This window comes from Culex quinquefasciatus, chromosome 1 (assembly GCF_015732765.1).
Source record: "Culex quinquefasciatus strain JHB chromosome 1, VPISU_Cqui_1.0_pri_paternal, whole genome shotgun sequence".
Lineage (NCBI taxonomy): Eukaryota > Metazoa > Arthropoda > Insecta > Diptera > Culicidae > Culex > Culex quinquefasciatus.
Window position 1 is genome coordinate 114,079,383 of NC_051861.1, and position 24,768 is coordinate 114,104,150.

Genomic DNA, 24,768 nt, shown 5'->3' on the forward strand with positions numbered 1-24,768 from the left:
ACACAAAAGGCGAAATGGCTCAAATGGCGAAAAAGTATTATTTGATTAGGATTTTTCCTTTCTCTCAGACAAAGAAGTACGAAGTGTGAACAAACAATTCATCCTGCTCGTTCGTGGATGGATTGTTTGTTTACACATCTACATTGAAATAAAAAAAAAGTACCAAATTCCTAAATTCTAGGAATTTTGCCTACTTTTCTTATCTGGAGCAACATTTGAAAGGGGCGGTACGACATTGCTCTTACGGCCTTTGGTCCCATTTAAACGCGTGTAATGAAAGGCCGTAAGAGCAATGTCGTACCGCCCTTTCAAATGTTTCTCCAGATAAGAAAAGTAGGCAAAATTCCTAGAATTTGGTACTTTTTTTTATTTCAGTGTAGAGTATTTTTAAAAGTTTCTGTAAGCTATTGTCTTTCATAGGTTTATTATGTTTATAATCGGATTGATAATTGGATGTAGACATTTAAAAAAGCTCTAGACTTCGTATTTGACCTTTTACGTGGTTTGGTTGATCAGTAGTTTTATTGTGTAATGTTTATGCATTTTAAATTCTGAATCTTTATTATTCGGGTATGGGCAACGAACACACGACCTCTGGAAATCCAGTACACTGCTAGTTGAAACCCCTACACTCAGCCAAAACAACTTTTAAAACATATATGGTCAGCCATATAACCAGTTGAGAAATCATAAATTTTTCAATTCATAAGGCGACCTTATACATATTCGCATAAGCTTTCAATTTTATAAGGTATGCTTATGACTTTGATACACATTGTTTATGTGAAAAAATCATAATCTTGCCATATAAAATCAAACGTGAAGATGGCCGTTTCGTACGACGAGCTGACACTCATCGCTGATCTTTTCGGAGACGCTCCGGCGGAATCAGAACGTGTTTTCTCGCAGTTTGGCCTAACTACAGTTGATTTGGTGACTATTGGCCCGACGGCATTCGAAAAGCGCCTCGGATTGCTTTTCCCGGAAACAATTTGTTTGTTTTGGGACGCAATTGTTGTGGAGAACCCGGAATGTAAGAATATTAACAAAATTTGTGATTTAAGTAAATAAGTTTTATATTCAATACTTTACAGAACTTAACGAGTGTGACTGTCCAGGAGCAGTTCGAAACAAATCCAACCCAAGATCCAGCCCCACCGGAAGAGGGACTTAGTCAGGATTATATTGAGGTTAAGTTCATTCCGGACCGTGAAACAGGGTCTGAATTGGTCGAGAGCGATCCAGACGACGAGGAAGTGTATCCGGGCGTCTTAGAAATGAGTTCCTTGGAAGAGGTAAAACATAAACATAAAAGTTATTTCTCGTATCAAAAGCTCATTTTATATAATTTGTAGCCTAAAATCATTGTCCAGTCCCACCATGGTTCTGGGACACTTCAACCGAAGACGTCGCTTCAACGGTCCGCTGAATTCGACAGCACTGCTGTAGGCAGCCAAGAAGTGATTGTAGCCAGTACGCCCCAAGCGGCCAGTACGCCCCGAGCGGCCGGCAAGTCCCGAGCGACCGACACATCCAAGGCATCTGACACGTCCCAAGCGGCCGGCACGACCCATGTAGATGTGGACATTCCGGATGCTGGGCTTACGAAGCAATTGGAAATAGGGTATCTTAAGCATTATAGAAATGAGCACAGTCGATAGGATGTCGCGTAATGTTATCGAAGTTAACAGCAGATATTATTTTAGATAAATGTAAAACTATGTTGTTAAGATCTGATTGTAATCGGAATAAAAAGTACTGAAATCATATTTCTTAACTTAAAACAACGTTTTCTTGTTTACAAGATTACTTGTAGCAATATAAAGAGAAAATTACATTCATAAGTTTACTGTATAAGTAAAAAACAGCGAGCCTCGGATACTTTAATTCTATAAGGTTTGCATATAAATGCAAAAAAACAGTCATATATCAAATTTATAAGGTTTTCATATGGAAAAAAAACCATTCAATGTTACTATGAAATCTATATGGCAAGCGTATGGAAAAAATCTATACGGTTTCCTTATGGCTTGTAAAGGATGTTTTGGCTGAGTGTATGGGCCTACGGTCAGGATTTCGAGTGAGCACTTTGCTCTTTGAAGGGAATCTGACTTTGGCGTGCCAAATAGTAATCTAGAGGCTTTGTTTTGGTCTCAAAATTGTTGACAAATCTGTAATAACTGATTTGAAAAAAGAACGGGAATATTTGAGGAAATGCTTTATAAAAGTACGGTATTTTTTCGCCTTATGTGCTTTTCGCCTTATGTGGTTTTCGCCTTTTGAAACATTTCGCCTAATGAATTTTCGCCTTTTGTGATTTCGCCTTTTGAGTCTTCGCCAAACGTAGGAGACTCAGTTTGGCAATGTTTTTTTAGTGGTTAGTATTTTTAATTGTTCAACTATATTCAGACATTTCCAATATTTTCTACAAATGTCTCCCTTGAACTTTTTTGTGAGTATGGTTAAATACTGTAGCTAAAGCGAGAGCTAAAGCACGCTATAGCTTGAATTTCAGTTATCGGAAAACTGTATCGAATAAAATCCAATCGTTGTTCTTGTTCATTGTTCGTTGTTCAAAAATTTTGAAGATTTTTTTCTTTCAAACATTTCGCATAAAATTAAACATAGAAAAATATTTAACTGAATTTTGCATTGAAACAAAATTAAACAGTTAATTACTAAAAAATGATTAAAAAAAATCTTCGCCTGATTTGTTAGCACCTATGCCAAAAACCAAGATAATTTATTTTTTATTCTTCGGTTAAAAACAAGCATTTTTTTATATGAAAAATAAAAAAAAATATCAGGAACTCAAAAATACAATCGTATTTAAAAAAATCGTAAAACTCAATCAAAAGAAAAAAAAAGAAATATTTTTTTTAAAGTCTTCTAAATTCAACGTTATGAAAATTGAGAAATTATAAAATTCAGATCTAAACAAATTCAAAAATACAAATTTTCTAAAATTCTAAGGTTCGAAGACCTGAAAATTTAAGAATTATAAAATGTAGGAATTATTATTTTTTAAATACGTGAGTTTGAAATTAAAGAATAAGATTAAAATCTTAATTTTGAAAACTAAAAAACGATTTCAAAGTAGGGGAAATTCTCGTATCTTTGGCAGGTTAAGCTCTCGCTCCTAACTCCATCCAATTTACTGATTTTCACTATTTAAACAACTACTTTTGCAAAACTTTTGATAGAAACTTGCTTGCTCACTTCTTATTCAGCTATTTATCACTCAATTTCAGTTGAAAACGCTTTTAATTAGCTTTAATTGAATGTCAAAGTTCTGACCTGCCAACATTAGAGGCACGCTGGAATTAGATGCTGTTCCCCTATTTAGATTGTCTGCAATCTAAGATGGAAGCGCACATTACGACATTTGAGAATGTTAGATGAATATTGAATATGAGAATTAAAGCAGAATATCAAATTTAAGCAGAATTTTAAGAATTTAAGAATGGGTTTTAGAATTTTAGAAATTTGCGAATTTAAGATTCATGAATTTTCCACTTCTTCTTTGAACTTATAAATATTTGATTAATTAGGGGAAATTCTCGTATCTTTGGCAGGTTAATCACTCGCACCTAATTCCATCCAATTTGCTGATTTTCACTATTTAAACAACTAAATTTGCAACACTTTTGATATAAACTTGCTTGCTCACTTCTTATTGAGCTATTTATCACTCGATTTCAGTTGAAAACGCTTTTAATTAGCTTTAATTGAATGTCAAAGTTCTTACCTGCCAACATTAGAGGCACGCTGGAATTAGATGCTGTTCCCCTACATTTGTAAATTTTAGGTGTTTAATTTTTTTCAATTTAGATTTTTTAAAGCTTCAAATTTATTTTCTGTGATTTGAATTGTGGAATTTTTGGATTTTGGAATTCGGATCTGTAATATTTTTAATTTTTTGAATTTAATTATTTCTAAATTTTTAACGTGTCACATTTTTTTGAATTATTTTCAAATATATCCAGGTTTTTAAGCGAAGATGGCGTTCGAATGGTGAACGTCCGAAACGTCAAAATCGCGCAGTAGCACCAACATTAGAAAAAAATGTGGCTGTCATAGCACTCTTTTTTCGTAATGTTGGTACCACTGAGTGATTTTGACATTTCGGGCGTTCACCTTTCGAACGCCATTTTCGCTTAAAAGCCTAGATTGAATTCGAGTTTTTTTCACACGCGCTCGGAACTGTCAACTTTTCCTAGTAATTTTTTCAAACCGCGTTAACGTACTTAGCTTCATTTAAAAAAGTTATATAATCACTCAAAAGTCGAGGTTTCCAAACTAAATAAATCTATGACCCTTAACATTTTGGTCAAAATAATATGCTACAAAAAACGCTTATAAGATTGTTTGTTTTTTTTAGGAAGAACTTATACAAAAGTCAGTTTTTTATGCGATTTTCTGCAGACATTCAATCGCAACCTATAAACTTCACCCATCATCCCACCCCTGCACCCTTTTTCGAAATTCAACCACTTCGAAAATCAATGACAGCTGAAAAATCGCCTTACCTTCTCCCATGCATGTACCTTGGCCCCCAGTGGGTACCCCGTATTTATGTATGTTCGTTTCGCTGGCTCTCCTCTGTGTCGCACATTAAATGGCCGTCGTGAAATTCCTTTCGGTTTTCGTTGCGCAAACGCTCGGGCACAGGTTCCCAATGGTACGTACGGGTCGCGGCCCACTTCCGGCAACGGTTTGTGCTAGTTGGTTCGCGCGGGTGTCGCACTTTTGGGCGTGAAAAGTGGATTTGAAAATTTGCTGCTGCTGCTGCTGACTGGTGACATTTTCTTCTCTTCTTTTTCGCTGTGTGTGCGCGAAGGAAGAAGAGTGAGGGTTGTCGTACAGTCGGGGACCGTGTTCCGACGACGAGGGGGCGCTTTGTGCGTGCGTACGTGTGTAAGCTGTGCGGGGGTTGTGTGGTGTGGCGGGGTGGTACGATGGTGTTGGTGTGTTTACACAACGACACCTAGAGAAGGCTGGTTGGATTTGCTGTGTGCTTTTGGCCCAGTTGGAATTTCGAGAGACGGGTTCTTGGTGTACGAGCGCAAGATCCGGAAGGAAGGAAGCTCTGGGTTAAGCTTTGAGTCGATTGAGATGGAAGGGTCGTAGAAGAATGATAAGACCCTGAAAAAGACTATCAAGTCGGTCGAAACGTCAGAGCAACCCCAAAAAGGAGGCCAATCAAGAGATTGGACAATACACCGTAGCAGAACACACTCTGGACTTTGTCTCAGTCCGACGACGACGATGTCTCTTGAAGAGTTTCGCTCTCGCGAACAGACACGGCCAAAGCTTGCAGCGAGGAGAACCTACCAGCAACACAGGAAGGAAGAAACAAAAAACACGCCGGACATGGTGTCGACTATAACATGATTGCGGTTCCTTTCTAGTAGAAAGTCAAACTAGGGACCTGCCACAAAAAACGGAGAAGACTCATGATGAGTTCACTCAAAGGTCAAACCAGAGCCGAATCCAATAAGAGCTCGAGCTTGTGACAAACGAATAAATCAGCTCTCTTGAGTTCTAGCCGTGGATCTGTACGGAGGCAACGTTACGTTCTTCTTATCGAAGTATCCGGATGGACTTGACCAGTCCTGTTCCAGCTTGAAGCCAGACCGCTGCTTCAAAACACCCAATCGTGATGCCGTGCCAGCGCATAGATGTGATCTGTCATTTTAAAGTGTTGTTAATCTTGATTCTTTCGCTGTTCGTGAATAAATGTAGTCGTCACCCTGCGCCGTACGCTTGCAGTGGGAAACCTTTGCTGCGCTCACACGCTCACCGTGTCGATTCGAAACGAATTGACCGCGATGGCCGAGAGCTTGTGGAAGGCTATTTCTGCGATATTCGACGAACAACGGGCCAGCAGCAGTAATTTGTATGTACACACCGATGCTCGGACCAAAAACACAACAACACACACGCTAGCCAGCCAGCCAGATTTATGACCTCGAGAGCGATGGATGTGTTGTGACCTAACGCGCTCCCCCAAATTTATCGATTCGCCTGGGAATCTGCGACGACGACGACGGGACTAGACCGGGAAGAGTTCCCGGAGGAAGATCCAGACGGAATCGTGAAGAGGACACCGACGACGAGAGTCGCGAGAAGCTTTACGCCTGATGGCTATACGACGCACCACTACCGTCGCACAGGCCGTGTGTGTGTGAGTGTGGAATGACCGTCGTATGGTGCGCCGCTGGTCTCGTCGCGCTTCGAAAGAGGAGGACCACTGTGAGAAGATTGCGTTTTGACGGAGCGAGCTTTTATGCCGAGACGATGTTGAAGGTGGGCTAGGGTAGCTTCCGACGACGAGCGCTGGCTGGAATTTCAGTGTGATTGGAGTGGTAGTGTGTTTGATTTGAGCTCACCGCGATGTATTTGGCGATGTGGGAAGGCCGGACTTATCAGCGCGACGACGGCGGAGAGTTTTCCCATGAGTTTCGGGGACGATTGCGAGAGCTACGTGACGGTAGTTTGTTGAAATCATGATTATTGTTATGAACTAGTTTGATAAAAATCTCAATAATGACCAATTTCATTATTTGCTCAAGCTTCAACCAATTACAAACCCATCTGTATGGTATGCAAAGCGAATTCTCGCCGTCCCAAGGTAGAGAAATTGAGCACCGTTGTCGCGTTCATGATAGCCGTCAAGATTACTCTCGCCGACTTCGTCGTCGTCGGTTCAAAGCCGAGGAACCGACTCTCCATGCTCGCACACAGCTCGTCGGCGTGCTTTTTTGTGTACATATCATTCACATCAATTCCGTTGTCGTCGTCGTTGCGATGTGGAAGCAGGTTCTTCTCGAAGGAATCGATTTTGGCGAACGAGATTGATACCGTGAACCGGAAGTGCGCTACACGGTGAGCTAGCTGATATTGTCGTAAAGCAGTGGAGTTCGAAGCTGTGAGAACACAAGTGAAAACTCTTTTCCGGAGGATTATTGATTACTTGAGATGGAAAAGAGTGGATGCTCCAGAAAAGACAAGCTTCACTAGTTCCAAAAATAAGCCGAAATCAACGTAACGGAACCTACCATAGTGTCACAAGATTCACCCGAACCGGAAGCTTGTCGCGTAGAGCACTCTCTAACCGGCAGCAGTGACCGGGTGGCGAATAGCAGTACTAGCAGTACAACACCGACCCAGTCTTCTTTATCTCCAGGTTCACACGCACCTCTCACCGTCATCATCGCATTTTGTGGACACCTTTTATTGATTGGTGCTGTTCCACCGGGCAAAAAAACGGGAGAAGTGCACAGCGCCAAGGTGCACCTAAAACGAGAAAGAGAGAAATGTTTGAATGTTTGCTTAAGTGTGTTTCGAAGGGGAAGATTGATTGGGAAGATAGAAAGGTTATGGTGCTAATGCTGGCAAGGTTCGCGATTCAGCTTTTCGGATTGTTGTGTTGAAAGTTGTCAATTTTTGGACAACTTACAAGTTCAGTTGAAACGTTTAAAGGATGGATAAAGATTTCAACAAAACCCACAGGAGATCATCTACCATCATGACCATCATCATTGGAACATGAATATTGAAATGGACGAACGGCTTCGTGATGGCAGACGTCCGATTCAGCCCGTTAGGACATAGGTTGATAACGCGCTGCAGTTGTTCAAGTTCATGTTACAAGCCACGCGTCCAGTGCGCAAGCTGCGGTGGCAAACAAAGCGCTAAGTTTAATGGCTTCAGGTCTCTTTTGATAGCACCGACCATCAAAATTTCTACTCGAGGGGAAGCATGAAGTTTTGGGTCCCCAAAAACACGTGCATTTTGAATTGATGCATTAAATTATTTTCTAACATTTGCTTAATTCTGTTATAGTGGAAATTCTTATATGTTTCGAAGGATTCGACCTAATTCCGTCCAATTTAATGTTTTTAACTATTTAAAAAAAACTTATTTTGCAAATAAGGATGGAATCAGATGCTGAAGTTCAAACTAGTTTCATATTAAATAGAAAACAATTGAACAACTTTTTTTCCATTTTTTTTTAAATTTACACAACAGATTCAAGACATGTTGAATTCAAGCCATTAAAAATATGTTTAAAGAATTTTTCGAACATTTAAAAGAAATTAGAGGTAAAGCATGAAAACGCTGGATTTGTTTCTATAAAATTAAAAACATTAAAATACTTACAACGTGATAATTCAAAATAGATTTCTTTAAAAAAACTAAAATCATAACAAAAAACCACACATTTTAAAAGGAAACCTTATGAATTATATTTTTACCAATAATATGAATAGTAATAATTTGTAAAGCTTTACTGATAAAAAATTATAAAATTAATATTTCCTACTTTTTTATATTGAAGCACGAAATTCTATTTAAAAAACAAATTGATTGACTCTTTCTATAAACAGTTTTCAATGTACAATCATTTCTCTAGTAAGACTTTTTTTTATTATTTGAGGTTTTGAAAAAGTCTGAGAAATGTTGATTTTAGAGGCTGATATGTGACAGTGATAACAATAAATAAGTTTGAATAAATAAATTTCAAAAATAATCTTTCATTTAAAAATAATCTCAAAACAAACTAATTAAAGAATTATTTATGTTTACAAGAATGTGAGTTTAAAACTGAAACAAAAAATATTCATCCAAAAAACATAAAATGGTTTATATTATGCTAGAGTTTACACTTTATTTTTCGTAAATTATATCAAATAACTGTTAATGTTTGAATAATTCAAAAACTAACATGAATTAACTATTTTGTAATAAATAGGAAAAAAATCATAAAAATTCGACACATGAATAGCTTATAACTTAACTGATAACTTATCTAGAATTCTTCAAAATATTTTTGATTTCAGAACGCGAGTAAATTTTCAAAACAACCTTCGTGCTATGGGTTTCCTATGCATAAGGCTACCAACTCTTGCTGAGCAAAAATTCGTACACTTAGCCGATATGACACCATGGTATAACAAAAACAGTCAATGAATTATTTAGATAAATTAAATTTAATAAATTTGAGAATTAAAAATAAAAATCTGTGTCGTTTTTACAGCTAACAAATTTCACAAAATTCTATCAGAGTGCTTTTGACTTGCACGTTTAAAAGTATTCATTAAATAAACCGTGATTTGAATCAAATCATTATGTTCTTTAATTTTTTTTTGTTAAACATTTAAAAGTTTACGAAATGTCAAGTTTGATTTTACGGATAATATCGTTCTAAGTGTTTTCACGAACGCTTTTCCGAAGTTTTATTTTTATTGCAAAGGTCCTATGGCTTCATCCATAAAGTACGGCACGCTAAAATAGGCCAAAATTTACCCCCCCCCCACCCTTTGTCACGCTTTTCCTATACTTACAGCATGCAATGTCACACTTGCTCAGACCCCCCCTCCCCCCTCGCCCCCCCTAGAGCGTGACATACTTTATGGATGACGCCTATAACATGTGAAACACAACAGTTTATAGGACCTTTAAAAAACTCTAGATTTGTTAATTCAAATGTTCAAATGTTTTCAAAAGTTTTAGAAAGTCTTTGAAAATGAATAAATATATTTAGTAAGGAATTTCTAAAAGAACAATTCTAGAGTTTTTTCTAAGGTCCTATCAACTTATGAAAGACAATAGTTCAAAAACTCCAGAATTATTGATAATCAAGTTTGAATTGAGGAAACCCCGGAAAACTATCCCTTTTTAAATCAAACTCACAGAAAAAAAAACAAATTTCTAGTTAACAAAAGCTTCGACCAAATCAAAAAAGCAGTTAAATGATTTAAAAGTTGTTAAAATTCCGTACAAATCCGTATTATGCGTAAAATTTCCTACAAAAATTCCGGCCTGTTAAAAATCCGCGAAGAGGTTCGAAAATCCGTATGGTGAGGAAAAAATCCGTACAGTTGGTAGCCTTACCTATGCAGATAGGACCATTTTAAAATTTATTGTAGAAATATGTTAACATTTTGCCTTCTTAATTTTTTAAAGAACTTCTTGTTTGAAGGAAAGGGTAAACTCATAACAAATATTACAGGAACATGAAAAAAAAAGTTTAGACAAACTTTTCATGTTTCAATACTAACAAAAAATCTAACTTTTTTTTCAAAATAATACATTCTTGTTTCATTTACTCTTATTTTTTTTCAGAATATTATATTCCTGTTTCTGCGAGTTTTTTTTTTTTAAATTTTGCCACATAATATTAGTTTTCAGTGATATTGTTGTTAGCTTATCTAGAACGAGCAGTTTTTTTAAAAGTTTATGAGAAAAAGTTTGCACATCAACATATTTTAAAGAATTTTATATTCTTTCAAACAAACTTTGACAAGGTGGAGAAAGAGCTGAAGTTGTCACGCGTCAAGTGCGCAAGTTGCAGTAGCAAACAAAAAGCTAATTTTGACGAGTCCACACCGTCCTCGAATGTTTTAAGAGATGACAAAAATTCAACGGTATCAAAGGTTCTACTTTTAAACCCATTTTTTCCTCTTCCCCCACAGGCCACCCCGATCGGCAGCCTGCCGTGGTGAGCGCCGCGCAACCACCAGCACTACCTGCTTGACCACCGCGCGCGGTTTGGAACCGCACCGGATACTGCCAAGCGACCGACCGACGACGCGTTTGTCTCAGGGACACGAGCCTCCCGAGCGAGCGCGCGAGCAAAAGTGACCAGAGAACACAGTCTATCATTAGAGTAGTAGTTTTTTGAAACAGCATCGACACACCATGGGCACCATCGAATGTCCCGTGTGCACCCTGTACCTCCGGGCCGACATGAGCCTGGAGGACCACCTGGAGACGCACCCGAAGGAGAAGGTCATCCAGGCGCTGGTGTCGATGGCGATGAAGCCGAAGGCGGCTGCGCCGCCGCAAGCTCCAGCGCCGCAACCCCAACAGCTTGAGGTGGTCCGATCGCGGACACCGCCCAACGCACTCATGTACCACCAGCAAACCGGCAGCAATAGTAGCAGTGGGGGTTACGAGCAGTTTCAGCAACAGCAGCAGTCGCCGATGATGGCCGCCCCGGCGGCGATCACCGTCGTCAAGGCGTCCGACATGGGCGGCTACCCGATCAACAACGTGATGATCGTCAAGAGCTGCAGCACCAAGTTCGTGCAGCAGATTCCAAGCGGGAGTAACGCGGCGAATGCCGCGTACGCGTCCGGCCCGATCGATGGCCGGAGCATCTTCATAGAACCTGATCGCGGAGGAGGACCTCCGAGCGTGCGTCGCCAGTTGGCGCCGGGACCTTCGCTCTACCCGCCGCGTTACACCAACGAGCGCTACTCGGGCCCACCGCCGCCGTACAGTACGGCCATTTCCTCCACGATCTCCAGCGGTTCGCAGTCCTCGATTAGCGGGTACCAGAAAGCGCCAGCGCCGCCGCCGCCGCAGGCGTTCTACCCGAACCCGCCACCTCCTATAGTGCAAAGCACGCCCACGATCGCGCATTACTACGCGCCGCCCCCTCCGCCACCGCCACCACCGGCGATGCCGTCGACTTCGCGGAGCAACCTGCAGGCGCAGTACACCGAAAAGGACGACGGCAACTTTGTGGTGACGGAGAACCCGAAGAAGGTGGTCGAGTACACCGAGAACGACGAGGGGGATTTTATGGTGATCGAGAAGATCATCAAGTCGCCGCCGAGGATCGTCCAGATCGTGGACGAAGTTGAGAAGGAGAAGGACGACTGTGAGGTGGACGAGGAGGTGGAGGTTGAGCAGCGCGAAGACAGTGAGTACGAGATGGAGATCGAGGAGCAGTATCAGGTTGAGGAGATTCAGAAGGGTAAGGTTGAAGAGGTGGAGGGGGAGGAGGAAGAGGAGGTGGAGCAGCAGATCGGTACGATCCAGATCGTGGAGAATGAGGACGGGACGTTCGACGACAATCAGCAGTACGGGTTGAAGGAGATGCCGAAGCCGATGTTGATCGGAGGGATTGGGGGATCGCCGAAGAAGAGTCACAAGTTTAGCTTTATTGTGGAACCGACGGCGTCGAGTTCGGGGGGAAGTTCTGCCGCGGGGAGCCCGTACACGCCGCGGAAGAAGCCGACCAGTGGGCTGAAGGTGCTGAGCAATGTCAAGGTGACCACGGATCTGTCCCAGGGCATCAAGGACATCATACTGAACTTGAACTGCAAGAACAAGGGCGTGAACGTGGCGGGTGGTTCGAGCGGGACGTCCGAGACTGCGGGCACGTCCAGCGGTGTTGGGAGTTTGAAGACGTCGCTGATCACGGGCGTCGTGAACAACAACTGTCAGAACGAGCTTATTATCAACAACATGCCTCCAATTGATCTCAACGATGTGAACGACATTGAAATTATCAACGACGACGAGGAGGAGCTGCGGCCGGGCGAGGACGAAGAGTGCTACATCGGTTCGATGGAGGTCAAAGCTGCCGAAGTGGCCGCACCAACAACGCCGACTCCGTCGGTCATCACCAGTGTAATCCGGATGACTCCGCACCCATCGCCAGTTGTCGCACCGCCCTCTCCACCACCCCTACCCGCAAAGCTCGAAACGATCGACCCCGAACCGGAAGATCCGCCAAAACCATCAACCAGCGAGGTGACGATCACGAAGCCAACGCCACGCAAACCAACCCCACAACACCAAACCCCCTCAACCTCAACCGGTTCCCTGTTCCACAAACCACCGAAGAAGCTGACCGTCAAGCTCAAGACCCCGCTCCCGCCCGCCCCACCACCAACTCCTCCCCTCATCCCCCAACTCAAGCAGGAAGATCACCCGATGGACCTCGAGCAACCATCGACCTCCGAAGACTGCAAACCACCGCACGCGTACTTTGTCCCCGTTGAACCAACCCCGCCCGAGACCAAGTTCTGCCCGGTCGACGATCGGATCTCACCGCCACCGCCACCCCCCACCACTCTCACCCTGACCGAGTGCTCCTCCACGGAGACGATCGCCGTCACCACGACCACCACCAAGATCGAGGACGCGATGCATGCGATCTCCAGCGAGACGATCGTGTACACGCAGAGTTCGTCGCCGGAGGCGACCGCCGAGCATCATCAAGCCAGCAGTCCGGGACCTTCCGGGGTCGTCGAAACCACCACAACCTCGGTCGAGTACTACAACATAACGATCATTGACGATGAGGCCGCGGCCGCTCAGTCTTCTAAGCTGGAGCCGGAACTTCCCGAAGAGGGCGTTGTGAAACCGGAGGTCGAGCAGGATCAAAAGTACGAGTACGAGCCCGAGCGGGAGCCGGACTCTCCCGGTTCGAGCGGGTCCGACGAGCAGCAGGAAACGAAGAGTTGCATCAAGGTTGAGAAGATGGAGGTGATGGAGAGTTGCGCGATCGCGATCGCGCCTCCCGTTGACGAGAGTGAGAAGAAGATTTTGGTGGCGAAGGTGGAGCCGGGAAGCGGGCCGGACGACCACAAGGACTTCCTCGAGGCTGGACCATCGAGGACGGTGGCGACTACGGTGACGACCGAGGGTGAGGGTAGTAGTAGTAGCAGTAGCAGTGGGAGCAGCAGCAGCAGCAGTTCCGCTGTGGCTTCGTCGTCGCAGGCCGTCGTGGTGAGTTCGGCTGGGCCAACATTCCTGGAGTATAGTGCGGAGTACGATGACTACGTGCCGGTCACCAGTTACGGGATGCCGCAGGAGCAGATTCCGCTGTCGTGGGTGCAGAAGTTTAGTCCGCAGTACACGCCCTTTGACGATCAGAACTCGTACATGGACCTCGATCAGACGGAGTAAGATCGCTTGATCAAGACACACATTTTTCAAAAGCTAAACCAATTTTCCTTTTTGCAGCAGTAAAACAAACTCAAACAGCGTTGGAGGAAATAGCAGCGCCACGAGTAGTGGTGGAAGTGGCAGCAGGATTGAAACCAGCATGGATCGGGCTCCGTCGGCGGAAAGCTTGAATATCCGAACCGACGAGAAGATGCCCGCCAAGGGGGAGATCTCCGAGCAGGAGAGTAACGGGGATATGGAGTTGTCGTGGAATCGGGTGAGTTTATTTTACATAATTTTTCAAAAAACGATTGCGTGGGTGGCTTTATTTTGCATTGTATGTACAATTTGTAGTATGAAATAATTTTCAAAAAATATAAAATTTCAAAAAATACCGTGTTTTCTTATGTGTATTAAACAACGTGAAATTTACATAGGATTTCCAATTCATAAGGGTTTGTTCAAATATTACGTCCAGAGATTTTCAGGAGTTCAGACCCCCCCCCTCCCCCCTGTCACGCACTTTTCCTATACCTTTAACATGGGCTGTCACAAACCTCAGACCCCCCCCCCCCCTCCTCCTATTCATGGAAGTAATTTTTGAACGATCCCTAACTATTTCTATTGCTAAATTTTTCACTTAATTTTTATGATTCATTTACGATTTGGTTTGAATTTGCAATATGGGTACGCGCAGAAAATAAAATTAATTTTGGCAGCACTTTTTATTTATTTTTTTTATTATGCATTTTTTTAATTTAGAAAAATTCAAAATTTCTCAAATATTAAACGTTAAAAATCTAAAATATCTCAAAGACAAAATTGGAAATATCAAACATTTCAAATAATTTTGAAAATTTATATTATTTTTTATATTCTGATCTCTCTGAATTAAAAAAAAAGAAAAATTTTAAAAGAATTATATATTTTAGAATTTTTTTATTAAAAAAAGATTTTTTGTTGAAAAAAATAAATTTTGATGTTTTTTTTTTTTTAATTTTTGATGTTATTAAAATTTGACATTTTTTAAGATGCTTTTAATTTTTTTTGCTTTTTTTGGTTCACGCAGAAAATTAAATTAATTTTGGCATAATTTTTTATTTATTTTTTTTTTTAAATTTATGCTGTTTTTAATTTAGAAGAATTTAAAACTTCTCAAATATTAAACGTTAAAAAATCTTAAATATTTCAAAGACTCCCAAATTTCGAAATATCAAACATTTCAAATAATTTTTAAAATTTATTTTATTTTTTTTAATATTTTGATCTTTTTGGATTTTTAAAATAAAATAAAAAAATAAAAGATTCATATTGCGCAATTCTCACTAACTTGGACTTTGCACTAAATTATTGCTATCGATCGCACTATAACTGGCTTGGAAAAAATAATATTTTCGCAAAAAAGGTCAAAGCGAGCCGCGGTTGCCGATCGTTTTTCAGCTGTCAATCGCAATTTAAAAGTGCGAAACGTCCAGTTTGGTGGAAACTGCGACTGGAAATGTAAATAAACAAAAGCTGGTTGCCTAGTTTTTTTAAATGTTGTTGTCAAAAGTGCGAAAAATAAGTGCGGGCAAAATCCAAGTTACAGTGAAAGGATCAATATGTTTCTGTTTTTTTAAATGACTTTAAAATGTTTGAATTTGTTATACTCAAATTTCCTTAAAACGTAAATTTTTTGAAAAGTTTCAATTTTTTTTAAATTTTTAAAAGTTCTGTGTGTTTATTTTTGATGTTATTAAAACTTTTAAAATTTTTATTTGTTTAAATTTTTATTTTTTTGACATTTTAATGTTTTCAAAATTTTTGATGCCTTACATTTTTTTTTGATGTTTTTTTTTGAAATTTGTGATGGTTTTGAAATATGCTACATTTGTTATGTTTTGAAATATCAGCAGTGTTTGAAATTTTTAATGGTTTTTTATTATTTTGAAATGTTTGAATTTTTTTTTTTTTTTATCCTAAATTTTGTTTATCACGTTAGATTTTTAAAATGTTTTGTAATTTCTCAAATAAAAAAAAATATACTTCTGAAATTTGTAAAATTGTTTTTTTAACTTTGATGTTTTTTTATTTTTTGTCTTTATTTGAAATTTAAAAAAAATAATTTAAATTTGATGTTTTGGTGCAGTTTAAAAAAATCATGTTTTATTTTTGAAGTTGCTATAACAAATTTTGATCGAGATCTATGATCGAGATTTTCGATCAAAAATTCTCTAAATTTCTCAAAAATTTAACGTTTAAAAATCAAAAACATCACAGATTTCAAAACCATCAAAAATTTCTAATAATTTTGAAATTTTAAAAACTAAAATAAAAAAGAATCTTGGGATATTTATTTTTTATATTTTGAACATTTGAAAATTAAAAAAATACATTAAAAAATAAGGCTTCAAAATGTTTGAATTTTTTAATCCTTAAATTTCGTTAAAACGTTTAATTTTTAAATAGTTCTAAAATTTCTTAAACTTAAAAAAATGTTTTTTTTATATCTCTTTTTTTTTAAATTTTTGATGTTTTTGAAATTTTTGATGTTTTTGAAATATTTCACAATTGTTGATACTTTAATATATTTGATTTTTTTTTTTGTAAATTTTTGTTGTTCTTTAATTTTTAAAAATTTCAATGTTTTGAAAATTGTTGATGTTTTAGAAACGACTGAAGTATTTGAATGTTTTCATATGTTTTTTTGAATTGAAATGTTTGATTTTTTTTCCTTAAATACTTAAATTTCTTTTAATTAGTTTAATTTTCGAAAATCTACAAAATTGAAAAGTCCTTTTTTTTAGATTGAGATGTTTTTTACATTTAACATTAATGTTTGAATTTTTTTCATGTTTTTTTTAATTTCTGAAGTTGCTATTACAAATTTTGATCATAATTTCCTCCTCCTAAGAAAAGGGGTTCAGAAACAGATCTTAAATTGGCAGAATAAGAGAGAAAAAGAGGGAGAGAGAGAGAAAGAGAGAGTGTGAGAGAGAGAAAGAGAGAGAGAGAGTGTGTGTGTGTGTGTGTGTGTGTGTGAGAGAGAGAGAGAGAGAGAGAGAGAGAGAGAGAGAGAGAGAGAGAGAGAGAGAGAGAGAGAGAGAGAGAGAGACTTTTCACTCTTTTTCATTTGCATTTTTTCTTGACCGGTTTTTACCAAGTGCGTACCCTGCATATAGGCTAGTATGCAGATCGGAAGGAAAGGGGTCAAGAAACAGTTTTACGAACAGCAGAACAACGTAGAGCAGGGAACGATTTCTTGGGGCTATTCTTCACCCTCTCTGACTTGCTTGCGCTGCCGCTGCTGCCCATTTCATTTTTTCTTGACCGGTTACTTCCGAAGTGCGTATACCGCTTATCGAAGAAAATTTCCTCAACAATTTTTCAAGCGAATCGAGGTTGCTCAAATATGACACCGCAATGCTCCAAAGTGATCTGGCAAAATATATTCCAAGATGGCGGCCAACATGGCGTTGGTGTTCGCAATTAACCTTTCGAGTTTGACTAATTTGGGGAAGCTGTTGTTTACAAACGCAGATTCGCCCTATTCAACTGTTACTACGGATATTAAGTCTAGGAAAATCATCCTTTTCTTAGTCGTCGAGGTTCGAACATTTTTTTCTACCTAAACCTGAACTAGTAAACAGATGGCCTGGATGCAGAAATACGAAGGATTGTGTGGATTTGTGGTCCAAATTATTATTCTTGCCTTTAGCCAATAAACAAAATCTTGCAAAGTTCATTTTCAAGTAGGTCATGTCTATAACATAACACCCCACACCATTCTAATTTCAGTTATACCCCGTTCACGAAAACATCCCAATCTACCCGAGCTCGTACGACCTGTCGACGGCGCAAGAGTGCTGGAACTTGAGCAACCGTACCAGCACCGTAACCGGCCTGAACCAGGATCACCACCACCAGGGACTAGGACAGCATGGTCAGCAGAATCACCACCTCCACCACCATCACCACCAGTCGTCTTCGTCTTCGTCGTCGCACCACCACCGCCAGCAACATCAGCAGCCGCAGCAGCAACACGGTCATCAACACGGGATCAGTTTGTGAGTAATGGTGCCTTTAGTTTTGACTGAAGAAGATGTCGTTGGTTATTTAATCGAATGATGATCGAATGTTCTATTATTTTCTAGTCAATTTGCCTCCCACGATCAACCCCGGCACGCCGACGAGGACGACGATGACGGGCTGGTGGACGACAAGTCTAAGATCCACCTGGAGTACGGCGGCGACGGCGCCGCAGGCGCCAGCGGCAGCGGAACCAACAACTACCTTGGCGCATCCTCGTCCGCCACGGACCACAAGCTAGTGGCCAAGGTGCGCACGTACCGCTGCACCGAGTGTCCCAAGTCGTTTGCGCTGCTGAAGCAGCGCCGAGCGCACATGCAGGCGGAACACCACGAGGTCGTGGTCGATAGTAAGTTGAACGTGCTGGCGACGGCGGCGTCGGCGGTCGCTGCGTCTGCGACGGTCACTTCCGGGGCGTTCTTTTCGAACCCGGGCGAGGGGTCGAGTGGGACGGCGGCGGCGAGTGGGGCGACGGCGACGTTGTTGAGCAAGAAGATCAAGATTGAGCCGCAGCCGGTGCTGATGAGCTACAGCTCGCTGAAGCAGGAGCTGGAGCAGAAGCAGGAAGGTGGAGGTGGGGGTTTGGATGTGGCTGGACCGTCGACTTCCGGGCTGGGGTCAAGTGGTGGGTTGGGCGCGAGTGGTGGCGAGGTGAGGCGGAAACGAACGTACGTCTGTGGGACGTGCAAGACCGAGTTTGATCGGTTTAAGCTGTTCAACGCGCACTTGATGACACATCCGGCGGAGTGTTACACGTGCGGGCGCAGCTTCAAGCACTGGCCAAACTTTGCGCTGCACATTAAGCGTCACCTGGGGATCAAGGACCACCAGTGTCGGTTGTGCGGGAAGAAGTTCGTCATCAAGCAGAAGCTGATCGAGCACATGCGGGTGCACACGGGGAAGGCGCCGATCAAGTGTCCCGACTGCGATCAGCACTTCCGGCGGTTCTCGAACCTGGCCCAGCACCGCAACCGTCACCACCTGAACAAGGTCCCCTCGAAGAAGGACTTTGTGTGCCACTGCGGCGAAGTGTTCCAATCCAAGGCCAAAATGGAGTGGCACAAGGAGATCCACGAGAACAAACCCAAGAGTTGTCCCTTCTGTCGGGAAAAGTTCATCCACAAAAACAGCCTAACCCGGCACATCCGGCTGTCCCACACGGAAAAGTACGTCAAGCTGGAAACCGCCACCGAGATGTGCACGATCTGCAACCAGCCCTACATCAAAACCAGCATGAAACGTCACATGGAAACCCACACGGACGAACGCCTCGCCTACTCCTGCACCATCTGCAACAAGCTGTTCAGCACCAACTGGAACCTGAAGCAGCACAAGTGGACCCACGCCAACCCCACCCTCAAACCGTTCCAGTGCAACCTCTGCTCGTCCGGTTTCGTCCGCGAAGCCGACTACATCACCCACATGAACGCCCACAAGTCGATCCGCCCCTACACCTGTAACCACTGCGGCTGCCAGTTCATCCGCAAGTACAACTGGATCCGGCACACGCGCGAGCACGAAACGGAAAAGAACTACACGTGCGAGATCTGCAACCGCAAGTTCCACCGGAAGTACTACCTGACGGAGCACAAGCGGATACACACCGGCGAGCGGCCCTTCTCGTGCAACATCTGCGGCAAGACGTCCTCCACCAAGACAAACCACAACAAGCACATCAAGATCCACCACGCGCGCGATCCGCTGACGGCCGAGGGTTAAGGAAGGCGACGACGACGACGACGACGGTGTCAGTTCCTTGGAGAACCGCGTAGACGACGACTATGTAGTGAAACAGCCGTACTAAGAAGATTATTATTTTTTTCGTTTGCGTTTTGGAATGGTGGGACTTCTTTTTTTGGGAAAAGGGGTAAATTGTACCCTTTTGGGAATTGTACAATGACTAGAATTTATCAATTTTGCTTAATTTGGACAAACAACTCAACTGAAATAAAATTATTTCAAACTTATTTGATGGCCTGATCGTTGCACTGAATCAAAATATTTCGAGTTATTGTCAGCCCATGGAAAGCATCCTGGAAGAAATTGTGGCAATATTACGGCCTAAATTCTTCTTGCCGGCCAGCCCTACTGCGTTGCGTTAAGCGGAGAGACTGATTCTGTGAACGAATCCACATTCCGCAGAATCAACAGGGGAGTAAGGATGCGTGGACATACCGTACCAAATCATCCCAGTTATTTTTTTAAGGCTGTTGATATTCAATATAATCTGTCGGCGAATGTTGAAATCTGAGTTTTTAATTCAAATTTAACGTGTTTTTTTCTCCTAAATATAATCTACAAAAAACATTTTTTTAGCAGTAAGGCCGAAGTTTTTGTCCAAAACTCTAGCCGAGGTCGGGGGAAGAGCAAAATGAAAATATAAATGATTACCTTGAAAAATATTTGCAGTTCAAAATCATTAAAAAAATATGTTTTACCTATCTCTGTAGAATTTTCTTAAAATTAAAATATTTTTTTAAATATGCCAGTTAATTTTCTGTATTGATTTTGAATTTTATAATTCTTTTCTTTTTTATTTCGCGGTTTGTAAATGTGATTTTTGCTAGGATTTGCTCTAACATAAAAAATAAAAGGAAAATTCTCCGCCAACTCACACGAAATCAGAAAAAGTTGCCCCGACCCCTATTCGATTTGCGTGGAACTTTTTCCTAAGGGGTATCTTTTGTTCCTGAACACGAATCCGAGCTCCATTTTTCGATATCTCATGACGGAGGGGCGGTACGATTCCTTCCATTTTTACGTTCGAAAAAAGACGTGTTTTTCAATAATCAGCAGCCTGAAATGGTGATGCTTTGGAAATTTGGTGTCAATACGACTTTTATGTAAATAGTTTAAAATTTCTGCCATTTTTCGTTACTTGAATTGGGACATGAAACTTTAAGAAAATTTAATGTACTTTACGAATCTGCAATAACCCAGAAGGGCATTTTTTTCATTTTGATCAAAATATTATTTTTTTTGATAATACTTTTTTTTCTGAATTCTGAGTACGCCATCAAATCGTCCAATTTTACATAAAAGACACCAAATTTCCATATCTAGTTTTTTTTTGAAAAGGTACTATAAGCTATTGTGTTTCATATGTTTATAGGACCTTTTTTTTTAAAAAAAAAAAAACTCTAGGTATCATCGCCATTTCAGGCTGCAAATTAATGAAAAAACGTATTTATTAGAACGTTCCAAAATTGAAGAGGTCATACCCCTTCAGCGAAAGGATTAACATACCTCAAAATTAAAAGGGAGTGAGGATGCGTGGACATACCGTGCCAAATTCTCTGAGTTTATTTTATAAAATCTAGAGTTTTTTTTGAATAGGTCCTATAAACATATGAAAGACAATAGTTTATAGGTCCTTTAAAAAAACTCTAGAAATGGTGCGTGACGAGATGAGTTGAGTTCTTCGTCATGATGATTATGTTTGTAGCATTAACATTGTGCTTTTTTCAAATGGAACAGTAAAATCAAATGGAAATGTAGGTAATCTAACTAAAAAAGAGCATTTTTTAAACAGTAAAAAATATAAAATTTCACTGAAATTAGTTCAAAATTATATTATTATTTATTATATATATTTATTTATTTATTTAGAATTTTGGTCAACTATGATAATTTCTTAAAATATTTAATTTACATGTTCTGTAATGTTTAAATTTGTATGTTTAACTTTATAAATTTTATATAGTTTTTAAATCTCGTCGTTTATAATAATTTTGGAAAATTTAAAATTACAGTTTACAGAATTATGATTCGAACACAAAAAACTAAAATGATTTGCCATTTCAACTTAAAAAAAAAACAAGAATTGAATTTAGATGGTTTAGGGATTTTCATGGATTATTTTTTTTTGTAGTTATGCATCAACACTTCCCGTGCTCCTAATCCTTATTCCTAGCCCAATGAATGATGGAGATGGGAGCGGTCGGCAATGGATGGCTTTCATGGTGCTGTCTATTCTGTTCTGGTAGAGTTGATTTTTACACCCTTTAATAATTTTCCAAGCAAGCTGGATAATCATCAGATATAGGGAACTATACCCTTTCTCAGCCTATTTCTATTATCGGCCTATCAGCACTTTGATCATGAATTACAGCTTTTATAAAGTGTGTTTGACTGTTTCCAAGTAATAAATTGCTGAAATAAAAGTGAGCACGCAACTTTCCATTGTTGATACATCTGAAAATTTTGATTTAATAGCGGAAAACGGCAAAATTGATGAGAATCGGTCGAATGGCTTAGAGTGATTAAAATGGGTATATTTCCCCTACATGACAAAATCCAGTCCGCAACCCGCTGAAATCACCATCTTTATGCGAATGCACTTTTTTTTGTAGTTTTGAGTTTAGTATGTATGATTTTGAATTTGATAAGAAGTCTAAAATGTTCAAACAGCAAGAAATTGAAAAAAATCGAAGTTAAAAAAAAGGCAAAAAATGTAATTTTAAATAATTATTTTTTCATTTTCAAACTTTTGCAATTAAAGTTCAACTAAGATGAATATTTTGAGAAGAGTGAAAGTTATTTAAACATTTTTGTATTTCGTAATTTAAATATTGCTGTAACTCGAAGCCGTTGCATCTTACCTAACAGTGGTCAGAGACAAACTTGTAGGAAATTTGACAAATTTCGGGAAGAAAATAACAAATGACTTTATGGTAAAAAAAAGGAAAAATGTAAGGTGATTTCATAATAACTTTTGCTCATTTTTTCGTGGAATAACCTAAGCTTTTGTAAAAAGCCTCACGAAAAATGTATTTTTATGACAAAAACAATTTTTTTAGGTGGAAAAGTAAACGTCAAAATTCGTTTCCCCAGACAATTTTATCTAAATGTTCATATTGACCATTGTCCTGAAATTCGAAATGTTGTGTTTTGTTTATCCTAGATTTTTTTTATTCTTTTGAATTTTTTTTAAAGAATTTTTTAAATTCTATTTTTTATATTTTTATAATAAATTGACGAATAAATATTGATATAGACAAAAATCAAATATTTACAACCGTCGTATGTTAATTTAATTTTGAATTTTTAAATCTTTTTGTCCTTTTTTTAAACAAAAAAAGGTGTATTCGAACACAGATAATATTGTTTAATAAATTCGAAAACCACTATCAGAGATATAAGAGACAAATAGAACCGTTGGCGTGCCTTCCGCGCTGAGATGCTAAGGAATGGGCTTTATTGGCCGTTTTGAATCGGTTTTGAACCGGTAACGATCGAAATTTCCTTATTCTCGATACAAATTCGTTACATTTCGATCATGTGCAGTAATCAAGCTATTTGTTTGGATTACTGTTTGTCAATAAAAAAAATCATTCCGAAAGAAGAGTCCTGCCAGAATTTCCAAACCGTGTTTATATATATATTTTGAGAATCAAAAGCAACTGAGCGTTAAGTAGACAATGAAGCAAACAAACAAAAAAAAGAAGTAGCTCATAATTTTATTTATTTTAGTTTATGAAAGTAAAGAAAAAACAACCTCTATCGTACTAGGGCGACCGCGATGGGAAAACCTTACAATTTGATAAGAAACAAATATAAAACTAGCGTAAAAAAAAACTAACAAAAAAGCAAAGAACTGAATCCATTAAAAACTACCACAACAAAAAAACCAGCAGGACCGTTCAGAACAGAGAACATGTTCGAAAAAATAGATTCGACGACGGCCAAAACCAGCACCACCAACAAAGAAAAAAAAAACAACCCAGAACTGACTGCGCGCACCGTAGCAAAATAATAAACAGAAGTAAAACATGGTTCTGGTGGCAATTAGATTTTAAAAACACTCTTCAAACTAAAACTACACAAATCCACAGAGAGAAACAAAAAAAAAAAAAATAGTACGTAAGACTACTAACTACTAACACTAAACCAAGCCGAAAGAAGAAAAGCTGAAACCTGGAAGGCAAATGATGATGATGATGATAACTTTTAAGTGCAATAGTTAGGGGACAGATTTTTTAAATTTTTTCGTTTTCTAGGCACATTTTTTAAACTAATTCGCGAAAAGTACACAAACATATTTGAACCAGACTGGCCCCCGCCCGATTTATTACGTTTAGTGTGGACATCTTCCAGCGTGTTTGTTTCCAGTTTTACTTCTTTTGCAGCGAAAAATTGTAAATATAAAACTTTTTCAATAATTGTGTTTTTATCAATTTCCTCCCCTCCCCCTTCTTAAGTTTTTCCATACTGTTAAGAATGCCCTTAGTTCAATTGAATCACGCAAAATTGCTCACGTGTACGTTTCTCATCGATTGCAAAACACACACACACATTACTCATACCAACAAACCACAATTATAAGCAAAACACACATGTTCTATCATGCTCCTTGATAATGGAAACAAAATGACTATTTAATAGCAGTTCAATGTTATTAACCTTTAAAAGAAAATTGAAGCAACTAATCATCAATACATTATCAAAACAGAAAGCAAGAATATTCTCTCACCAGTTTGCCTCGTTCATTATTCATCATTTTCGTCATAAAGAAAAACAAAAACTAGCGCATGAATTGTAATTTAATAATAAAGAAGAAAGCAAAAAGTTGAAGAAAAACCGGCGAATGAGCGTTAGAGAGAGAAGTAAATTAATGCATAATTAATAGGTGTAATAACGACAGAAAGTAATGCAAAAACAAACACTCTCACACACACACACAATTACAACAAACTATGGGTAGCGTTTAGTAATCCTCACACACATACAGACAAACACAAAAAAACAGCATAGTAACTCATACTCAAGAAATTAAAACCATTACAGGCGAGAACAAAACAAAAAAAGAAGACAAAGTGAATTTATAGCATCGCGTTACGGCAGAAAAAAAAACATTCGGAAACACGTTAAAAAATAACAAATAAATTAAACAAAAAAAGTATCAACTTATTGGAGCTTCTAAAATTACAACCAACAAAAAAAAAAAGAAAATCAAGATTCCGAAATTCCTAAAGCGGGCAAAACAAAATTATCGATTGATCGTGTTTG

At 39.5% G+C, this 24,768-nt stretch overlaps 1 protein-coding gene across 3 annotated transcripts; it reads left to right on the top strand.

The window, feature by feature from the left end:
* Positions 1–4,537: 4,537 nt before the first annotated feature.
* Positions 4,538–19,750, top strand: LOC6045624. 3 transcript variants are annotated; one of them, XM_038256756.1, is made up of 5 exons: positions 4,538–4,681; positions 10,482–13,709; positions 13,771–13,969; positions 17,470–17,738; positions 17,826–19,750. In XM_038256756.1, exons 2-5 carry the CDS (start codon positions 10,708–10,710, stop codon positions 19,477–19,479), a joined length of 5,124 nt encoding a protein of 1,707 aa, XP_038112684.1. In that variant the 5' UTR covers positions 4,538–4,681; positions 10,482–10,707; the 3' UTR covers positions 19,480–19,750. The 3 variants fall into 3 exon arrangements, with proteins under 3 accessions (XP_038112684.1, XP_038112701.1, XP_038112695.1); XM_038256773.1 differs by having other exon boundaries at positions 13,774–13,969; XM_038256767.1 differs by lacking the exon at positions 4,538–4,681 and adding an exon at positions 6,753–6,888.
* The last annotated feature ends 5,018 nt before the right edge of the window (positions 19,751–24,768 follow it).